We start from the raw sequence: 19,422 nt of genomic DNA on the forward strand, positions 1-19,422 counted from the left end.
TGTTTGCAATTTTAATAATACACTAACAAAACAGATCGCAATTGACTAGCACAATAGATTGGGTCAGACTGTCAAAACTCAATAGATTGATATAAATAAAATTGCTTATAAAAAACTTAAAAGTTGTTTTGTTTCATATTCAAAAGATGATTATGAAAAATAAATTATCTAATTACTATTGAATTTTAAGGGAAAAAAATTAATTTAAATTTAATAATTTTATAAAATTTATAATTGAAAAAAAAAATTGTAATTTTTCTTTTTTTCTTGTATTTTTGTAGTTTGACTAAACTCTTGTGATTTTATAGCATTCACAAAATAATACAAAGTATGTAAAAATTAAAGAAATAAAAATATATAAAAGCCCTCTCATAATAAGTCATAGCATGAAAGATAAGTTTGTAATTTACTTTTAGTCAGGGTTTTGTTTCACTTGTTTGTTGGTGGTAACTTTAAAACATTATTGATAAATTTTTTGTTTATGGAGTTGGAAATATTGTTTCTTTTAATAAAAAAGAAAAAATTTTTAGCATATTATTCATTTCTTTAAAGCATGGAAATGCTTAGTTATGTCAGTTGTCAATTTGCTAACTTGAAAGATTTAGTATTTCTCCAACGTTAAAAAAGGTTCAAAAAAGTTACTTTAAACTACTTTTAATATTTTGTGATTCAAGCAAAGGTCATGAAAGAAATTAATCTTATGTAAGTAAAGCATAATATGTTGCATGTTGTCATTATTACAAATATCACACTATATTGGCACTCATTTGACTCTTACAGTTAATTTGAATATTACGGTTTTGCCATTGCATCACTTGAACCTTTTGTTGAGTTTTTTGTTACATTAAAAAAGCTTACAATCTATTTTTTGTCAAGTACTCTTTTACAGTTTCCTTACAAAAATGTATTATCAAAGTTTTTAATTACAATACTACCAGTATAAAAACCAGAGGTTCCACCCTACTATTTATTATGGCTGTAAAGTAGCAATTGTATGTCTAAGTATATCTATAACATACTTTTCATGGCAATCTAAGGCTATGGTTGTTATGGGTAATCTAACAAAGCGTGTTGACCGCAAAAATTAATTTTTGACAGCTTACTCCTTCTCAGGCTCTTTAATGCACATTACATTTTTTATTTAATTAATGTATGTCATATTGGTTTTCAAAATCACCTAAGAAAACCATGTGCAAATAATGGCCTTAATAGATATTAATTCTCTAAGTTAGGGTAAAATTTCAAGTTTAATGATTTCGAACTATGATTTCTAGACAACCAAAAATGTAACTATGTTGAATTTTTACTTTAAATATAAAAATCTACCAGAGAAGCAGAAAAATTACAAAGAAATGTTCATGTTGCTAAAGTTAAGCGATCCATTTAAAAATATTTTCACAAATAGGGCCAAATTTTGGGACCAGAGTAATTTCAGAATAAATAAATATTTTCAAAAAAAAATCTTAGCAATAGTAAACTTTCGTTAAATTGCTAAAAATAAATTAAAATATCAATAATCTTTTTATAGTAACTCCATAGATTGTTTTCTACAAAATATCTGAAATTGAAGACAATTTGAAGAAATCGCTTCCAGACTTTGCTTGGATTTCTCAGACAATGGTTCCTAATGATTTACTATGCAATAGTATATATATGAAGTAAAGATAAAAAATGTGTCAGAAAAAAGTATACTAAAAAATGAACTTAACATAAGTATAAGTACAAATATAACAGAAAGAATCGAATACAAAAACAAGCACTTAACAATGCCACTAAAAACAATGCCTCTTGTTTTGATAGATATAAATATATATTCGACTTTTGAAAAAAATTTATGCTAACATGGACAAACAAAAATAAATTTATCTTTTTGTTGGTAAAAATTTTATTTTTGTTAACAAATTTTCCTGCATTACCTTTTTTTTTCTTAAATGTTTTTCAATTTTAATTTATTCAAATACCATTGGCCGACTTTTTTAATTTTTACATTCTATTTATCTTTTTTTTTTTTTTTCTTGTTTTTTTTTTTTTTTTTTCACTTTCAACAAGAATGCAAGCAACACTATTAGATTTGGAAGTTACTGGAAGAAAAAAGATGAAGTTAATAAAGCAAGATAATGATTAACAGATGACTTAAAAGATTGCAAATTACATGAATCAAGAAAAAAAACTAGATAAATAAAAATTTTTGGAGCACTTAGGAACAGTCACAGAAAAAGGATTAGGCTTAATTGACATACCCTTGTCTAAAAAAGAAAGGGCATCATTTGAAGATCTGCTGCAAATATGGCAATAGTATTCTATACGAGGACGGATTTATAGAGATAAAGAATAGAATCCAGAGTAAGAAAATGGCAAACACGCTAAAGAGATGCAATCTTAGCAAATGCTAATATATTACAATGGATTTGATATATGGTTTCCAAGAAAGATTGAAAATAAGAGTTAATCCTAGAAGACGAAGAGTAGATGACTTATTGAGTACATTACTTTTCATAAATATAGGAAGATCTAGATTGTTGCAATAACGTTTAGCTGAAAAAAATTGAGTTTTATCTGAGTTTAGTTTACCAGCCACTGAGAGCTCCATGCTGTAGCAGAAGTAAGATCCTTTTTAAGCTCACATGCCCCCTCCAAGCAATCAGAGGATGCTGGCTTCTTATCTATACAAGAATAAGTGGTAGTATCTTCACTGAACAATGCCATCTTAGATGTGAAAATCTATGGAAGATATATGTTAATATAAATTAAAAAAAAGTATAGGGCTAAGGATTAAACCTTATGGAACTCCTGAAGTTATAGGTGAAGAAGAGTGAAGTGAAAAGTTCTTAGCTGACAAAATTAGCTTTTTCTTTAGGTGAGATAACAAAATCTTAACCATGCAAGAGAGGAGGAATAACAGATTTACCCTTTGATATAAAATACAAGATTTTGTGATCTGAGAATAGCAGGCTTTGGCATTAAACAAAACCTTTTTACAATGATTTCTAGCAATAATAAACAGACGTCAGTTTCTGAAGAATTATTTTGGCAATAGATATGGAAGTAAAGGTTATAATTGGAAATTGCAGCAGCACAATTAGAGGAAAACCATAGAGAAAAGTGAGGCTTGACTTGGAATTGTCAAGAGGGAATAAAAAATTCCATACCAGGCTGAATTCAAGAAGTTACATAAGAAGCACATTTTTCAGCAGATAGACAAAAGATTTTTACCCAAGGGCCATCGCAAAGAAAATCATGGTAAGAGTCCCAGTCAGCTTACCTCGCAGTACCTCTTACAAGAAAGTTGTTAGAGGTACTATGTTAGAGGGGTTCAGATGATGAAAAAGAATGAGATAATAGCTTTAGAGAAATCAAATCAGGATCAGAAGCACCTAGGGGTAAATGTTGAAAAACTGAGCACTGACTAGGATCAGAAACAAGACATATGTTGAGTAGAGAAAGTAAATAATTTGGGTTGTCTGGAAAGCAAGTCAAAAAGTTGACTATTTGTGTTAGAGAAAGAGAAAGGCAAAAGTTGTAGGCCTTAACACCTGCAGAGTCACTGACACTAGACCAAGTCATTCATGTGATGCGTATTAAAACAACAATGTTATTGGCTAAAGGATAAAGAGAAAGGGGTTGGTCAAAGGGTAGAGTTTATAGAGCAAAGAGAAAGGTAATAGAGAATTAAGTGGTGCTAATCAAAAGCACATAAATTAAGTGGTGCTAATCAAAAGCACGTGAAAGAATAGTCTTTAGATTCAAACCTAGTTTCCTGACAAATGTGTGAGTTCTTACAAATGTAAATGCCCAGGCCAAGCATGTGACTATTAGAGTTTTTATGAATTAAAAGAAGATAACCATTAATACTAAGATCACAAAATGAGACAACTGAACTCAAATTGATCTCTCATAGAACAAGTTGGTCTAGTGAACCTTGCACAAGGTAAGACTCAACAGAAGAAAAGTTATTTCAGAGGACACAGATATTAGTGAATGGTAGACTTAGAGAACTTAGTTTTTTGTGTTTTATAGTTTTTGATACTTCATTTTTTAAATTGGTTAAAGAACTCAACTCAAGTCATTTTTTAAATTGGTTCAAGAACTCAACTTAAAGCACAGATAGTACTCAGTACACTAACTAATAATCCAAGCAATTGCCTCATTACAATTAATAAACCCTAAGCTGTAACAAAGAGTTCCAAATGTGGCCTTGACAATGCACACCAAAGGCACAAACAGGGACACCATCCATGCGCAATATGCCACTGTTAGTATTTTGATATTTTATAGCAGTTGATGGAATCAGCCTCTCTGATGCTACCAAAAAGTTCAAGAAACCTAACTACCAGCAGGCCTCAGAACCATAAAACTAAGTTTTAGGGCTGTACCCTGATTTAGAGATAATAGAATGAGTTGTCTAGTCATAAAAAACACTAGCAAAACTCATGCAACGAGTCAAAAAGATCCAGCATTCAGCATTCAACAACTATTTCTTTCTTTGTATTTTGTTATTTTTATTTTCATTAATTTTTTAATTAAAGCTTTTTTTATTTTTCAAAAATAATTTTTTTCTTTTTTTAGATTTTTTTATTTTTTTTTGGTTTCTTAATTGCAATAAAAATTTATCATTACTATATTTAAAATAATTACTGTATTTAATAAAATAGTTTGTTGTTTTTATTAAAATATTTTTTAAAAATAAATAATATGAAATAAATATATATAATTTTAGTAAAATAAATAAAAATAAAAATAATTAAATAAAAACAGTAGGTTTATGATATTTTTAGCTGATCAGGTTTATGGAGATCAAGAGATGCACAGTGTTGTAAGAAAACATTGCATTGATTACATGGTGATTTCCACTTTTATTACTATTATATAAAATCTAAGTTATTGTATTTTTCTGTTTATCTTTTATTGTTTTGTTTGTTTTGTTATTTATGTTTTTTTTTATAATTTGTTTGTTATTCTTTTATTATTTATCTTAAATAATTTTATGCATTTTCAATAAGCTTTATTTATTTATTGTTTTTTTTTAATCAGGTTAAAAACAGTGATTTTTTCTCTCAATATGTTACAGAAGATTTTCATACTTATGTTAGAAGAAAAAGAAATGATTCAATTCATGGAAATCATGTAGAAATGCAAGCGCTTAGTGAAATATATAATCGACCCATCGAGGTTTACCAATATGGATGTGGTTAGTTTTTTTTTTTTTTTAATAAGTTTATAAATCATTTTCCTTTCAAATTTTCTTTCTTTAAACCTAAAATGTGCCAAGTTTTTTTTTAAATAGAGAGATTTTTTTAATTTTTTCTTTATTGAGAAGTTTTATTTTTTGAAAAGCCAAAATGTTTAAAAACTATTTTGTTCCATATAAAAACCTCAGGAAAAAAACAAGTATAAAGTTACCAAAATTAAAGAGAAAATTTTTTTTATCAATAGATATAGTTTTTTTTAATTCAAAAAATATTTTTATGTTTTTTATTTAAAAAAGTGGATGTTTTTTCAAATGTTTTACGTATTTACAAACCCATATTATATTTGGAAGTATTTTAGAAAATCACATTAACTGAATTAAAAAGTTTAAATTTTTGTTTGTTTCAGAACCAATAAATATTTTTCACAGTCGATCTTCTAATAGCGATGAAAATCCACCACTACGACTCAGTTATCACGGAAGCATACATTATAATTCTGTCATTGATCCATATAATCCAACAGTAGGAGTAGGTCTTGGACTGGCAGGATACAAACCAGGGGTATTATTTTTTAGAGTTAATTTATTACAAATGTGACATTTTTTTGTTGTTTAAAGGCATAATTATATAATGTATATATAATTTAGATATATATCAATGTTTGTATAACTGTATATAATTCTAACAAAGTAGAATAATAGCTATTGTTATTGAAAGTTCATATATATATATATATATATATATATATATATATATATATATATATATATATATATATATATATATATTTATATATATATATATATATCAATATAAATATATATATAAATAAATATATATATATATAAATATATAAATATAAATATATATATAAGTATATATATATATATATAAATATATATATATATATATATATAAATATATATATATATATATATATAGCAGATAAAATCTACATAAGAGAGATGATAGATTAGAAAGAATCTATATATATTCATTTTGATAAAGAGAATGTAGAGAGAGATAATGCAAAATACAAGTTTTATTTCAAGTTTTTTTAGATGATAAATCTAAAAACAAAGTTTAAATCAATTTAAAAAAAAAAAAAAAATGCATTTAAAGATAAAACTCAAGTATTGAACTTATATTAAGATTCTTAACCTGTTATGCTTAAATAAGCTTTAAATAAATAAGGAATGCTTTTAAAATCCCAAAACAGCAAACTTCAGACATTACAATTAACAGTTCTCAGCAAATAATAAAAACAAAAGTGTCAATAAATAAATGTCCACTGAGCAAGACAAACCTAATATGGTTGTTCTTTGGTTGACAAAGTTAAATGAATAAATATAAACTTTTAATTATTTTATTTTTTTTTACTTTTAAAATTTTTTTTATTAGACTTTTTGGTCTTTTAATATTTTAGACGCATGATCAAAGATTGTTACAAAGTACAATACAAGAATCTGAAGCGCAGCTCTTGGAACAAGTAATGGATAGTTACTTTTATCGAAATTTATTGTTTTTATAAATATAAACATTAATACTGTTTATAAAGTTGAGACATTTTGTAAAGAATAGTTTTTTTTAATGACACTTTGATTTAAGGAAATGTTACAAGACAAGTTAAAAGCAACTGACTGGGAAGCAACTGACGAGCACCTAACTGAAGTTGCTGCTAGAGAATCTTACTTAGAATGGGTTAGAGAAAATCAAAGTAAAGAAAAAAATGTAAGAAAAACACGTCATATTTAAGACTAAAAAAATATAAAATATATTAAGTCAAATTAATAAATGAAAGTCACTAAGTTCACTGCTCTGCTGTGTGTATCATGAAATCACAGGGTAAATTTTGGTTTACTTTGACTTGTTTAAATTAATAATAAATTGTTAAAAAAATTAGTTAAAATTATCATTATTTATTATAATTTTAAGTTAAAATTATTATTATTTACTATAATATTATTATTAATGAATTTTGGGTTTAAAAAGGTATTTAGTTTTTAAATTTTATACTTTTAAACGCCAAAATTAAATTAAGACAATAAAAAAAATAAAATAGTTAAAATAAGTATAAAAAAATAATTATTTATTATAAAAAATAAAGTTGAAATTTGAATTAAAAGTTATTTAAATTAAAAGAATTAAAAAAATAAATAAGTCTTGGGATTATTTATAATTCTTTAAAGCAATCATGAAAACTTATATTTTTGTCAAAATGAAACAAAATATTTCATTTGTACATGTTGTTTTGTTACCATGAAATGGAATTCATAAACTTATCAAAGGGTCATTCCAGCTCAATTCAATTTATGCCCCGCACCATGCCACCTCAGATTTTTGGTATTTAAGCTTAAATAAATGAAAGAAAACTTCACTTTAAATTTTAGTGTCTAACTCCTTACGGTTTTAGAGATATGGATACTAAGTTCCAATCTTTTTTTTACTGTTTTTTTCAGCACTATTTGTTTTTTAAGCTAATTGCATAGCACAATTAACTTTAACTTACGAAATACTTGCTCAATAGTGTTAAAAATTTGTACCTAACTATTTTTTAGGGTGAGGAACTCAGAAATGATTTCTTAAACACTAAAAACTTAAAGCTTTGATATGAAAGTTCAATTTTAAAATGGTGAAACACTTTTTATAAGTTTTTTGATGCTCCGTACAAAAAGAAGTATATCTCAAGATGCCTAAAAGATACGATTTTGAAACTTTTTCCTATGTTTCAATATATAACAAATTCCTTATTACAAAAAAACTGCAAGGGTTTTTTTCTTTGAATCTGAATTATTTACATTGAAAGTTTTATAAAAAAAATTAAGAAAAATTGTTACTTTATAATGAAAATTTTTTTTTTTTCATTTTTTTTCAAAGGTTTAGAATCTCAGGTACAGTTCTAATATATGAACTTGTTTGCATTTTACATTAAAGAACTTTACTTTATACAATCTTTATAATTATTTTAAAATTATGTCTTACAGAACTAAAAAATCATATAAAAATATGAATGATAAAGAAAGATGTTCAATAATAATAAATAAATAAATTTGTCACAAACATATGTGAAATCTAGTAATATCAAGAAAGTTTTAAGTCTCGATAATGTAGAAAAAGACTTTATAGGAAGTCGCTCTGGCATTGAAATTTATGAAAATACAACAGTTTGCTTACACCATAAATATGTTTATTTAAAACATTACTTTTCAATCCATATAACTTGCTGTGATTCATTTAATTCACACAATAAAAAAAGAAAAGGTATTATTAATTACCCATGAAACCTTTTTAAGCTTTATTGTAGTTACATATACTTGATTTTTTTTTGCAAAATACTCACTAATGCAGTAATTATAAATTATGTTTTTAGGAGGATATAACGAAATTAATTTACAACTTGCTGGGAAAAAAACATTGGTACTAATGTTATTCCTGGAGAAAAATATGTCCATTATGTAAAATTAAATTGATGTCATTTAAGGATGATGGACCAGGAGAACCAGCATGCAGTCAGATTTATGAAGATGAAGATAGTGAAGTTACTATAAATGAATTGGTAAAAGAAAATCTCAAAAAGAAATTATTATATGTACAAAAAACAGTCACGTTAGGTATTGCAAGGACTTTAAATATAGATCCTGAGCAGCTAAGCCAAAAAGATTTTATCGATAAAATATCAAGGAAGTTAAACGTAAAGCAAATGACATGGATATACTAGTTGGAAAAATAAAATAAAAAATGTTAATTTCCAATGAAAACCAAAAAATTCATTTACTAATACTGGTTCCAATATCTTGGTCTAATAAATGTGTAGAAAAAGAATTTAATGTTACTAATTGTATAGTGCAGATATCACGCAAGCTGCTGCATAAAAATAGTATTTTATCTTTCCCTGAAAATAAAAAGGAAAAGAAATATCTAAAGAGACTGTAGATAAAAATATTGAATTTTATTGTAATGATGAAAATAGCAAGTAAATGTCTGGTAAAAAACATTTTGTGAGTATAGCTAGAAGATCTCATATGTAAAAGTGTTTGATTCTCTCAAATCTAAAAGAACTGTATGCTAAGTTTAAAACCAGTTATCCTAATAACATACCATTAAAATGTGAAGTTAACGATTAGTACAGTTGAGTTATCAAAGGATTATCATGAGCTTATTGATATGTTAAGACATTGTCTTGAAAATGAGTTATACTGTCTATATTAAGACATTGTCTTGAAAATGAGTTATACTGTCTATATTAAGACATTGTCTTGAAAATGAGTTATACTGTCTATATTAAGACATTGTCTTGAAAATGAGTTATACTGTCAAGAAGATATTGATGAAGATGATGATTATTGTATAGATTACACACAATGGAAGACAACAGACAGATCTGAGCTAGTAAATCTAACAGAAATTGCAAGTAACTTCATTAATACTTTAATAAATAAGTTACAAAAACTTACCGCTCATTCTTACATTGCAAAAAGTCAAGCTGCTTTTTTAAGGAAATTAAAAAATGAGTTAAGTAGTACTGAGGTCATTGTCCTTTGTCATTTCTCAGAAAGTTATAAGTTTGCTGTACAAGACGAAGTACAAAGTTTTCACTGGAAAAAAATTCAAGCAACATTGCATCCAACAGTAGTTTATTATAAAGTAAATAATGTCCTTAAATGTGATTCATTATGCTTCAAATTTTCAGAATCATATCTTTTAGGCATCTCAAGATAAAATTATTTTTGTAGGGGGCACCAAAAAGCTTTCAAAAAATATTACGCCATTTTGAAATTGAATTTTTATATAGAGGCTTTAATTTTTTAGTGTTTTAGAAATCATTTTCGAGTTCCTTACTCTAAAAAATAGTTAGGTACAAATTTTCAAGCCTATTGAGCAAAGTAAAAGCTAGTTGTGTTATGCAATTAGCTTAAACAATAAATGGCACTGAAAAAAACAGTAAAAAAAGGTTGGGAATGAGTATCAATATCTCTGAAACCTAAAAGAGTCAGACATTAAAATTTGGAGTGAAGTTTTCTTTCTTTTATTTGAGCTTGTATTCCAAAAATCATCAAAATCTGAGATGGCATGGTGCTAAAATTTTTTTTTTGGGATTGATTTAAAATGGAATGACCTCAAAGTAACTCTTGCAATCCAACTTCATGTTCAAAACTTATTTTGGAGAGAATATGATGTAGACAAAGAGTGTTGTCCAAAAAGTATTTGCTCAGCTTTCAAATCAAACTTATATGCTTTCTTCAGGGGTAAAACAGCAAAATTAAATAATTGGATTATAAAAGTATTAGCAATGTGTTAATATTTTATAATCCCTGGGTGACTGCATACCCGAACTGGGTACGCAGCAACCCAGGGACCTAGTAATTCCGCTGTTTTCCCTAGTACCCGGAAACGGCCATTTTGTTGCAGTACCCGGCACCAAGTATCTTAAAAGAAATTCAATTTTATTTTATTCACACTGCAGTTGAGGTCTACTCTCTTTTTTTTTTTGTTGCAATTTTGTGTCTCTCCTAATCTTTTATTTTCCATAACATAACTTTTGATTAATTACACGCATTAGCGATTATTTAGTGATAAATTACACAAAGATATATATTATATATAGTACCACAATTATAAAACAAAAATTAGTTAGCTGGAACAGTATTTTTCGAAGTTGGTAGAGTTAGTTTTAATTTTGAAGTTCTTAATGTTTTTGGCATTAACAACGTCAGACAACAAGTTATTCCAAATATTAACAACCCATAGGGAGAAGGAATATTTACAGACATTAAGTTTACACTTTAGTTAGATTAATTTGTGACCTCGAGTGTAAATATAGTTGTTTATTAAAAAGAAACTTGATATGTTTAGGCAAATTTAATAAGCACAAATTAATCGGTGTTATTTTGTAAAAACAAAACAGCGCTAGGATTTTACAAGCTTTTGTTTCAACTTTTTTAAATGGACCTGGTGTCAGGTACTCAGACTCGGACCCAGCATTTTCTTCTTAGAACCCGAAATCGAGGACTCAGGATAAATTGGTTCCTGCACATCTCTAAAAAAAACATTTTATAAACTGAGAAAATTATTTGATATTGGTGATGTATCTGGGCAGATAAGAGCAAATGACTCTTGTCAACTGCCAAAATGTAAAAAGTCAAAATCGGTGATGAAATCAACCATTTATAACTAATTTTGCTGAAAAAGAAGGATGTTTAGCTATAGTTTTTATGATGAAATAAGTTTTACTTATAACAACCTTTTTTGTTAAATATTGCATAATAAACCTTTTCTGTTAAACATTGAGTATATCTTCATTTCAGTCTTGCTGAGTGGTCATATTTGCAACAATTTCCTGTTGAGTCTATTACAAGAATTTTGTGTTGATTTATCACATTAACTGATAAAATATCTTTCTCTATTATGAGTCAGTTGCAGACAAACTTTTGAGTAGTGCATATGAGTTTTTTGTGTCAGTTAGTGTGTAAATAGCTTATGTTGTGCTTGTGGTAAAATAGCATTTTCCACAAAAAAATGTCCATTTACTCCAGTGATTAGGGAGGCTATTTTGCATTGTTATTTTGGGTGCAAGATTGAAGACAAAGGTAAAATCTGGATGTCACATACAGTGGCGACAATATAAATAGCACACTTTCTTGACCAGTTAGTTTAACTTTTTAATATCAAGTTTTATGTTTTATAGCAATTGCTGTTATTTTTTATAAAAATCAAAAATGGGTATAATAAAATTAAAACTTTTTTTCAACACCAAGCTGGTATCTTAACACCTACTTCTATTACCATAAAAAATCTTTTATTGAAAAAGTTTTTATCAAAATTCTAGAATTTTTATTGCACTCTAAAAAAAAGTTAAAAATAAATAACATTGAAGTTTAAGATTCAGACGTAAAATTTTTTTTACGTTCTTTCAAAAATTATGAAACAATCATATTAATTAATGTAAAAATAGTTACTATAAACATAACATTTTACATTTACTTTACAAACTAACTTTTTTTTATTGATTACTTTAACAAACACTTTAATGGAAAATCTATCACCATTTTGAAAATATTTTTAAAACAAAAAAAAATCAAAATGTTTATTTTTTTAAACAGAACTACTTATTAGAAAATTGTTTGTTTTGAGCATTTTAGCGGGCGCGTTTAAATTTTTGAAGTCATTTTAAATAGCACACATTTACTTTTTCTTAAAAAAAAACCCAAAGATCTTGCATTAAATCAAAAGGAAATCATTATACTCAGTATTTTAAGGATAAACTTGTAATTTATTTTTCAAAAATCGTATTCTTTCAACTATTGGACAAGGTAAACATGGAACAGATGTCTTTTGAGGACTAGTACAGGCACTTCAAGATCAAGAATTGAACAACTCTAAAATTGCTTGAAGATTGGATTTTTCTCATGAAAAAGCTATCAATGCTATTAATTTAATAAACAATACTGGTTCATTAAGCAATAAAAAACACAAGGCTCGCAAATGAAAGACACTCCCAGAGAAGATGCAGCCATTGTCCATATCGCTAAGCTAGATCCTTTTGCTGGTGCACAAAAAATTAAAGATTAAATCGCTCTAAATGTACAAGTCAATCTGTCTGTCAGTGCTGTCAAAAGTTGCTTACAAATATAAGCTATTTAGAAGAGTTGCCCGAGAAAAAACAATATGTCTCAAAACGCAATCTCGCCAATTGTTTAAAGTTTATAAAACAGTACATACTCGAGAAGTTGCGTTTGTGGAAAAATATGCTTTGAACTGACAAGTCTGAGTTTGATTGCTTTAGATCTGATGGAAAACAATATGTTTGTCGACCCCAAAGCCAAATATACAGCCCTCGGTATACTTTAAAAACGGTAAACATAGTGGTGGCAAGGTGATTGTTTGGGGCAGTTTTTCATGGTGTGGCATGGCCCTGTTGCATAGAATTTAAGTGACAATTGATTAACGCATGTAAAAAGAAATACTAAAAAATGTCATGTTGCCTTATGCCGAAGAAAATCTTACTTTGGTTTGAAAATTCTAACAAGAAAAAGACCTAAAGCACACCACCAAAAGTGTTAAAATTGTGGTTTAACGCAAACAAGGTTGATGTTTTGGAGTGGCCTGCACAGTTACCAGACCTAAATCAGATAGAAAATTTGTGGAAGGAAGTTAATAGAAACATATATTGATCAACTGCAACATATTTAGAAATATTTTGGATCAAAATAAAGGCAGCTGGGGATACCATTAGGCTTGAACAATGCCAAAAACTGATCTTGTCAATGGGTTGTTGTCTAGCAGTTATTTACTCAAAAGGAGACCCCACTAAATATTAATTTACCTCAAATAAAGTTTTCTTAAATTTGTATACAAAGAACTTCTATGATTTTTATAGCAAAGGGATAAAATGATAATTCTTTAACAGGGTGTGCTATTTAAATTGCCCCCTTATTCTATACCTCTAAATCATTTACATTATCAAAGTTTTTTTTTAATTAAGTTCATTAATTTTTTTTCCTCAGTAATGTTATCTTCTAAAACTAATATTTTATTAGGCTAAAAAAGTTTAGATCTCAAAAACTCAGATCTCTAGAAAATATATCATTACATATTAAACATCAATCTGTGCTATTTATTTTGTCGCCACTGTATATACTTGTACTTCTAACCACTAGAATTGGATCTATAGAGAAGGTGATTCTAAACCTTTTATTTCTCCTACGGTATGGAGAAAGTCAACTAATCATGTTACAGACTGCTATTTTTGTATAATATTGTTCCTACAGCACAGAATTTCTAAAAATGGACTGTCAACTATCTCAATATACCACCTGCAGTTTTTCCACTACCTCAATAAAAAGAACTCCCATTCCCAATCCACCAGCAGATTATTCTCTGGAATCTGAAGTTAAAGAATCAGATCATGCTATTGCTAAATCTGACTAAATTGTCAGACAGACAATCAATGTCTGTTGTGATTCACTCTTTCTGGCTCTCTTTTTGATTAGGTATACTATGTTTTAAATGGTTTTATGTCAGTGTACTTGGAAAGAGTTTTAATGGTAAGTGAATAAATATATTTAAATTTTCGACTGGCTTGCTTCATTGAAACTTGGCCACTGTGGTCAAACATGGTTTTCAGGTGCTTGATGACTTTGGGGTCATGATTTTGGCTACACAACCACTTCCTTGAGTTTTTGTGTGTCTAGTATCATTCTTAACACATCATATCATACATAGTGCTTCTTGGAATTTGTTTAGCATTGGAATGATCTGCAATGAATTTTACCTTACAATTTGTTAATCAAATCTATTTTTTATCTCTCTTCTTGCTCGGACACCATTTTGTTCTTAATTATTATTACTTATCTGAATCTAAAACTAGTCAACTTGTAGAGAATCTAAATTTGATATACAACTTTGATTGATAACTTATAGAGAATGTAAATTTTAAATAGAGAGAATAAAATGAGATTCAAAATGAATATAAACATGAAGAAAAAAAAAGCTTGTGTTATTTAGAAGTCCCTTAAAGCCAGTCCAGATTTTTAGTTATTATTGCAGTATTGTTGTTATTATTATATATTCAGTAAAAACCTTCTTTTTTTCAAGATTTTTTAAAAATGTTTTTGGTCATTGTTTGTTTTTGGTCATTGTTAGTGGCAGATGTTTCAGAATGTATTAGAAATCTCAGAAAAATATTGAAATCAATAGCTCTGTATTATGTATATTATTCTATAGCATTTGACCTAAAATGTAGTAACTATTTGGTTTATGCAACCACATTGATAAGTATGCTTGCCTCTGGCGTGAGTATTTAAGGTATTAATCGACCATGGATTGAATTTGACCTGGTTTTGATAAAATAAGATTGATAGTTACAATCACACAGTATAACAACTTTCAAAGGTTGAAAAGATTTAAATTCATAAGATTCATACAATTGCAGCACCGGATAAAAAAACCAATCAACAATCAATGATTGACTACTTTGAAAAAAATGATGTTTTGATCTCCCGATATTAATTCTGGCCACTCAAATTTGATTGTCATAAATTACAAGTCAAACTTAATAATAAAAAATTGAAATATCTTTAAAATCAGAAAGATTAAATTATTAAGCTAGCAACTAAATGTTTTTGATTATTAGAATAAAAATAAATTTGAGAACAATTTTTAGTTTACACTATGAAAAAAGAGCAAAAGTGTTATTGAATAAGCAAAAATATAACAATAAAAAGGTGATGTAAAATATAGATGGCAGAGTAAGTATAGTTTGCTGTCATAATTTTTTTTTCTGACTCAGAAAAAAAAGATTTAATTAGTCAGTTAAATGTTAATGAATTTTTATAATTGAATTTAATTTTTTTGAATAAACTGAGTTTGAAATAATAACTAGAAACATTAACACTTCTTTTCAAAGTCCAAATAATAAATATTCTAATCATAAGAACTCAAGCAAAATAGTTATACTTTTACTTAAATTATTTAATAATATCAAAAGTTTGAGATCATTAAACATCAAAACGATGTAATAGTTTTAGTTTTAAGATTTAATATTGATTAAATAAAATAAAATAAATTATAATCATAAAATAGAGGCAGAAAAAACAAAGCAGACAATTATTTCATTTAATAAAAGTATTTGAATCAACTGCAAAAAAAAAGTAAAACTTTATTTTTTTTATAAGAGAGATAATTATCTTATCATATTATTTTAAATCACCCAAAACAATTAATAGTTTTTAAAAAAAATTATATTTCTATCTATATGTGGATTTTCCAGTTTTATAACGATATGGCCAATAAAATATTGTGCAAACTCAAAAAGTGTAATGTATAAAGTGTTACGGCTACCAAGTTTAGGTGTAAATTACAAAAATTAAATTTGATTGTTCGTAAGAAAATTTTTCAGCTGATCAGTGTTGATTGGTAACTTTTAATTAATTATTTCCAGCCAATCAGTTGCAAAGTAAGTATCTGCATCTGTTGCCATTCCTTATTCTCACTTCTCCTGATTCCATTCTCTATCTCTATAAATTTCTTATTTATTCTTGTGTGAAATTGGAAACTTGTGTGAAATTGGAAAATATTTGAAGTGGTTCTTTTAATAAGGCGCTGCCACTTTTAGACAAGGTCCAAAAGTGCATTGTAAATGCTGTTGGTCTTCGCTGCCAAGCAAAAATCTCTGTTGATGTATCTCTATTTCTTTTTTCAAATACTACCATGGTTGTTACTCAAGCAAGTTATCATCACTTGTTCCATCAAAATTTGATCTTGTGTAACTTGTCATTGACCAAGCTTGTATCTTTTTACTGTAACTATTTTTTTATGCTCTAAAAAGATTTTAAATATCTAATATATTTTATTTTTCATTATACATCAGCGCTTTGGAATTCTCTCCTTTCTTCATGTTCTTGAGTTGTTGAAAATTTCTGCCGGTTGTCGCTTGTGTGGCACTTTTTGGTTTAAACTCGGTGCTTTTATCGATTTGGTATGTAGTTTTGACAAAGCCAAGCCTTCCTTTTTTTTTATTTTTTGCACTGGCACCATTCATTGTTTTGACTAGTTTTAGCTTGGCACAAACTTATTGATACTTTTTAAACTTGATTTGGTTTGTTGCTTTTTTACAATCTGCATACTTTAATCTTTAAGTATTTTAAGTTTATTAATCATTTCTTTGAATCTTTGCATTTCTACATTTTTTTTAAATTGCTGTATTTTTGCCGCCCCACCATATGTTATATTTGGTTAAATCCGTTTGTTTGTTTTTTTTTATGTTAAAATCTGGTTTAGATTTAAAATACTATTTTAAATACTTTGCAAAATATATATAGTAATTATCCACACAAAAAATTAGAGTTAAAAAAAATTTATTCCCTGGCTTTGTAAGGAGACCTCGCCGTGCCAGTGTTAGGAAACTTTACCCTGGTGTTTTAAGGAGATTTCAATATTTAATTAAATCAATGAACAACATTTTTAAAACTATATGTTTTTTTTTTGTGTCGTTATTATTATTTGTATTATATTATCATTTTTTTTTTCAGTTAGTTTTGAAAGTTTTTACTTTTAAAACTAACTGTAACTAAATTAAAATATCATTCAAAGTCTGTATAGATGGATTTTATTTATGAATCTTAACATTTTATATTAATCGTATTAATGACATTATTACTTATAATAAAAATTGATTTTTTTTTAGAACGGCGCCTCAAGTTCTACGTGTACTTCATCTCAAATTCGGAATTCGCCAGGACATCGTTCACCAAGTAACGAGAGCGGCTCTCGATGTTCGCCTCGTGGCGAAAAACATATAAATTTATCAATGTTATCAAAAGATAATGAAGCTACTGCAAAAAATAATACTTGTATTTCGCTATCAACTCCAAACGTAGATGATTGGAGCTATGCTTTAGGTTATAGCGAAGGTAATTTTATAAGTATTATTTTTTATACTTCTCTAAATGTTTATTTTTTATTGAAAAATTATTTATTTGTTATTTAAGATTGGGATACTGACCCGGTATTGGCTGCAGTACTTGCACAATCACAACAGGAGTATTTGCAGGAAATATCAAGATTAAATTCTAGTGTAAATAAAGAATGTGACAAATAGTCTACCTTATTTCAACTCCATGTTATTTTTTTTTTCTGTTACCATTCAACGACTATATATATTCTTGTATATTTTCTTTACTTAAAACATAAAAAAATAATTTTTTGTAATCTCTCTGTCTATAAATGATTTCTAGATAAAATGCCATATTTAGTAAACAATCCTCGCATTGGGATTATGTATTTGTTAATTTTAATGTCGCGACACAATATAAACTTCTAAGTATACTGCTAAAGAATAAAACATCCTTTAGTTTTAGAAAAGCAGACGTGACAGTGGTTAGTACGGCTTCAAAATCACAAGATCCGCGTTTCGATTTATTCCCTGGTCTAAATGCGTCTTTAGTGGGTAAGGCAGTAAGAAACTTCCTCGTTAAATTGTATTCTGCAGTGCTTTGTGATAAAGTAAACGTTTTATATTTTATATGAGATATGTGGCCGTTAGAAAAAAGATATAAGATTTATATTTTATTTAAGATATGTGGCCGTAAAAAAAAAAGTTAAAGTTAAAAAAAGTGTAAATTGTTTTTTTTAATTTTCTCATTTACGAGAAGTTCTATTTTCTTGTGGAAAATCAAAATGTTTTACAGCTATTTTGTTCCGTAAAAACACGAAGTGAAATACAAAACTTAGGAAATATAGTATTGAAAACTACTTATCTAACGAAGTTTTCATTTTATATAGTTGATCTTTTTACTATTAGGAAGTATAAATTATGAATGACGATGCGTAAAAAGAGGTAAGAGTGGCGATGCGCAGGATAACGATGTGCAGGATGACACATAACATTTGAACATAAAAATCTTATCGAACAAAATTAATTTGGACATAATTTACTTTGTAAATATAGTCATAGTTACAAATGTCAAAACTGTACACAGTGTTGACATTTTGCTAACTGTAAAGGGTTTTCTATATTACAAAAATGGTTTAAAACATATGAAAAAATCACAGAGCATTAAGAAAACATTAGCCATAATAAATGCTAAATTTAAAGATATTTTTAGTTTACGCTACTTTTCAGTTTTGAAGAGTTGCATTTAGAAGTTCGTTAATAAATGTGGGAAATTTCGAATTTTTCTAAATTCACTAACACTTACAAAAAATCACTTGAGCTATTAATTATAGTTCGACTACTTAATTTTAAATTGTGATTCAATTTTCGATTAATTGTGATTCAATTTTTTGTAACGTCGAAATAACTGCGTGAGGAAAGTCATTTTATTTATTTTTAATCACAAGTTTATTACACTAAAAACATACAACATTCCATCTAAAAAGTGACATTTTTTTAGAAAGGCAGAGGGCTAAACATTTTTTAAGCAATGTACAGTGAAGCAAAATGACCGAAAAAGCAGCCTTTTTGGTTTCACTGCAACAGATTTTATATACTGATAGATGAGTTCTTACAAGAAAAAGTTTAAACTTAAAATAAATAATAACATTTATTAAGATAAAAAAACTATTAATTTTCCCTGAGGAAGTCCTGATCCAACAATGCAGTGTGGATAGTCCTAAAGCTATATGTTGCTCATTGCATATTTTTTCTATAATAGATATTTTTTTCTATAACAGAATATATAATTATATCCATCTTGTTCATTTCACTAGATTTGGCAGAACAGTTATAGCAAGA

At 27.3% G+C, this 19,422-nt stretch overlaps 1 protein-coding gene across 1 annotated transcript in view; it reads left to right on the forward strand.

Annotated features, from left to right (window-relative positions):
- Nucleotides 1–17,802, forward strand: part of LOC100209922 (OTU domain-containing protein 5) — a 39,689-nt gene extending 21,887 nt beyond the window's left edge. The window contains exons 4-10 of the mRNA XM_065800856.1: nt 4,776–4,840; nt 5,032–5,188; nt 5,596–5,750; nt 6,616–6,678; nt 6,798–6,920; nt 17,374–17,599; nt 17,678–17,802. Of these exons, the coding sequence (XP_065656928.1) occupies nt 4,776–4,840; nt 5,032–5,188; nt 5,596–5,750; nt 6,616–6,678; nt 6,798–6,920; nt 17,374–17,599; nt 17,678–17,787 (899 nt within the window). The 3' untranslated portion in view covers nt 17,788–17,802. The remainder of the gene's footprint in view (nt 1–4,775; nt 4,841–5,031; nt 5,189–5,595; nt 5,751–6,615; nt 6,679–6,797; nt 6,921–17,373; nt 17,600–17,677) is intronic.
- The last annotated feature ends 1,620 nt before the right edge of the window (nt 17,803–19,422 follow it).

This window comes from Hydra vulgaris, chromosome 07 (genome assembly GCF_038396675.1).
Source record: "Hydra vulgaris chromosome 07, alternate assembly HydraT2T_AEP".
In the NCBI taxonomy this organism is placed as follows: domain Eukaryota; kingdom Metazoa; phylum Cnidaria; class Hydrozoa; order Anthoathecata; family Hydridae; genus Hydra; species Hydra vulgaris.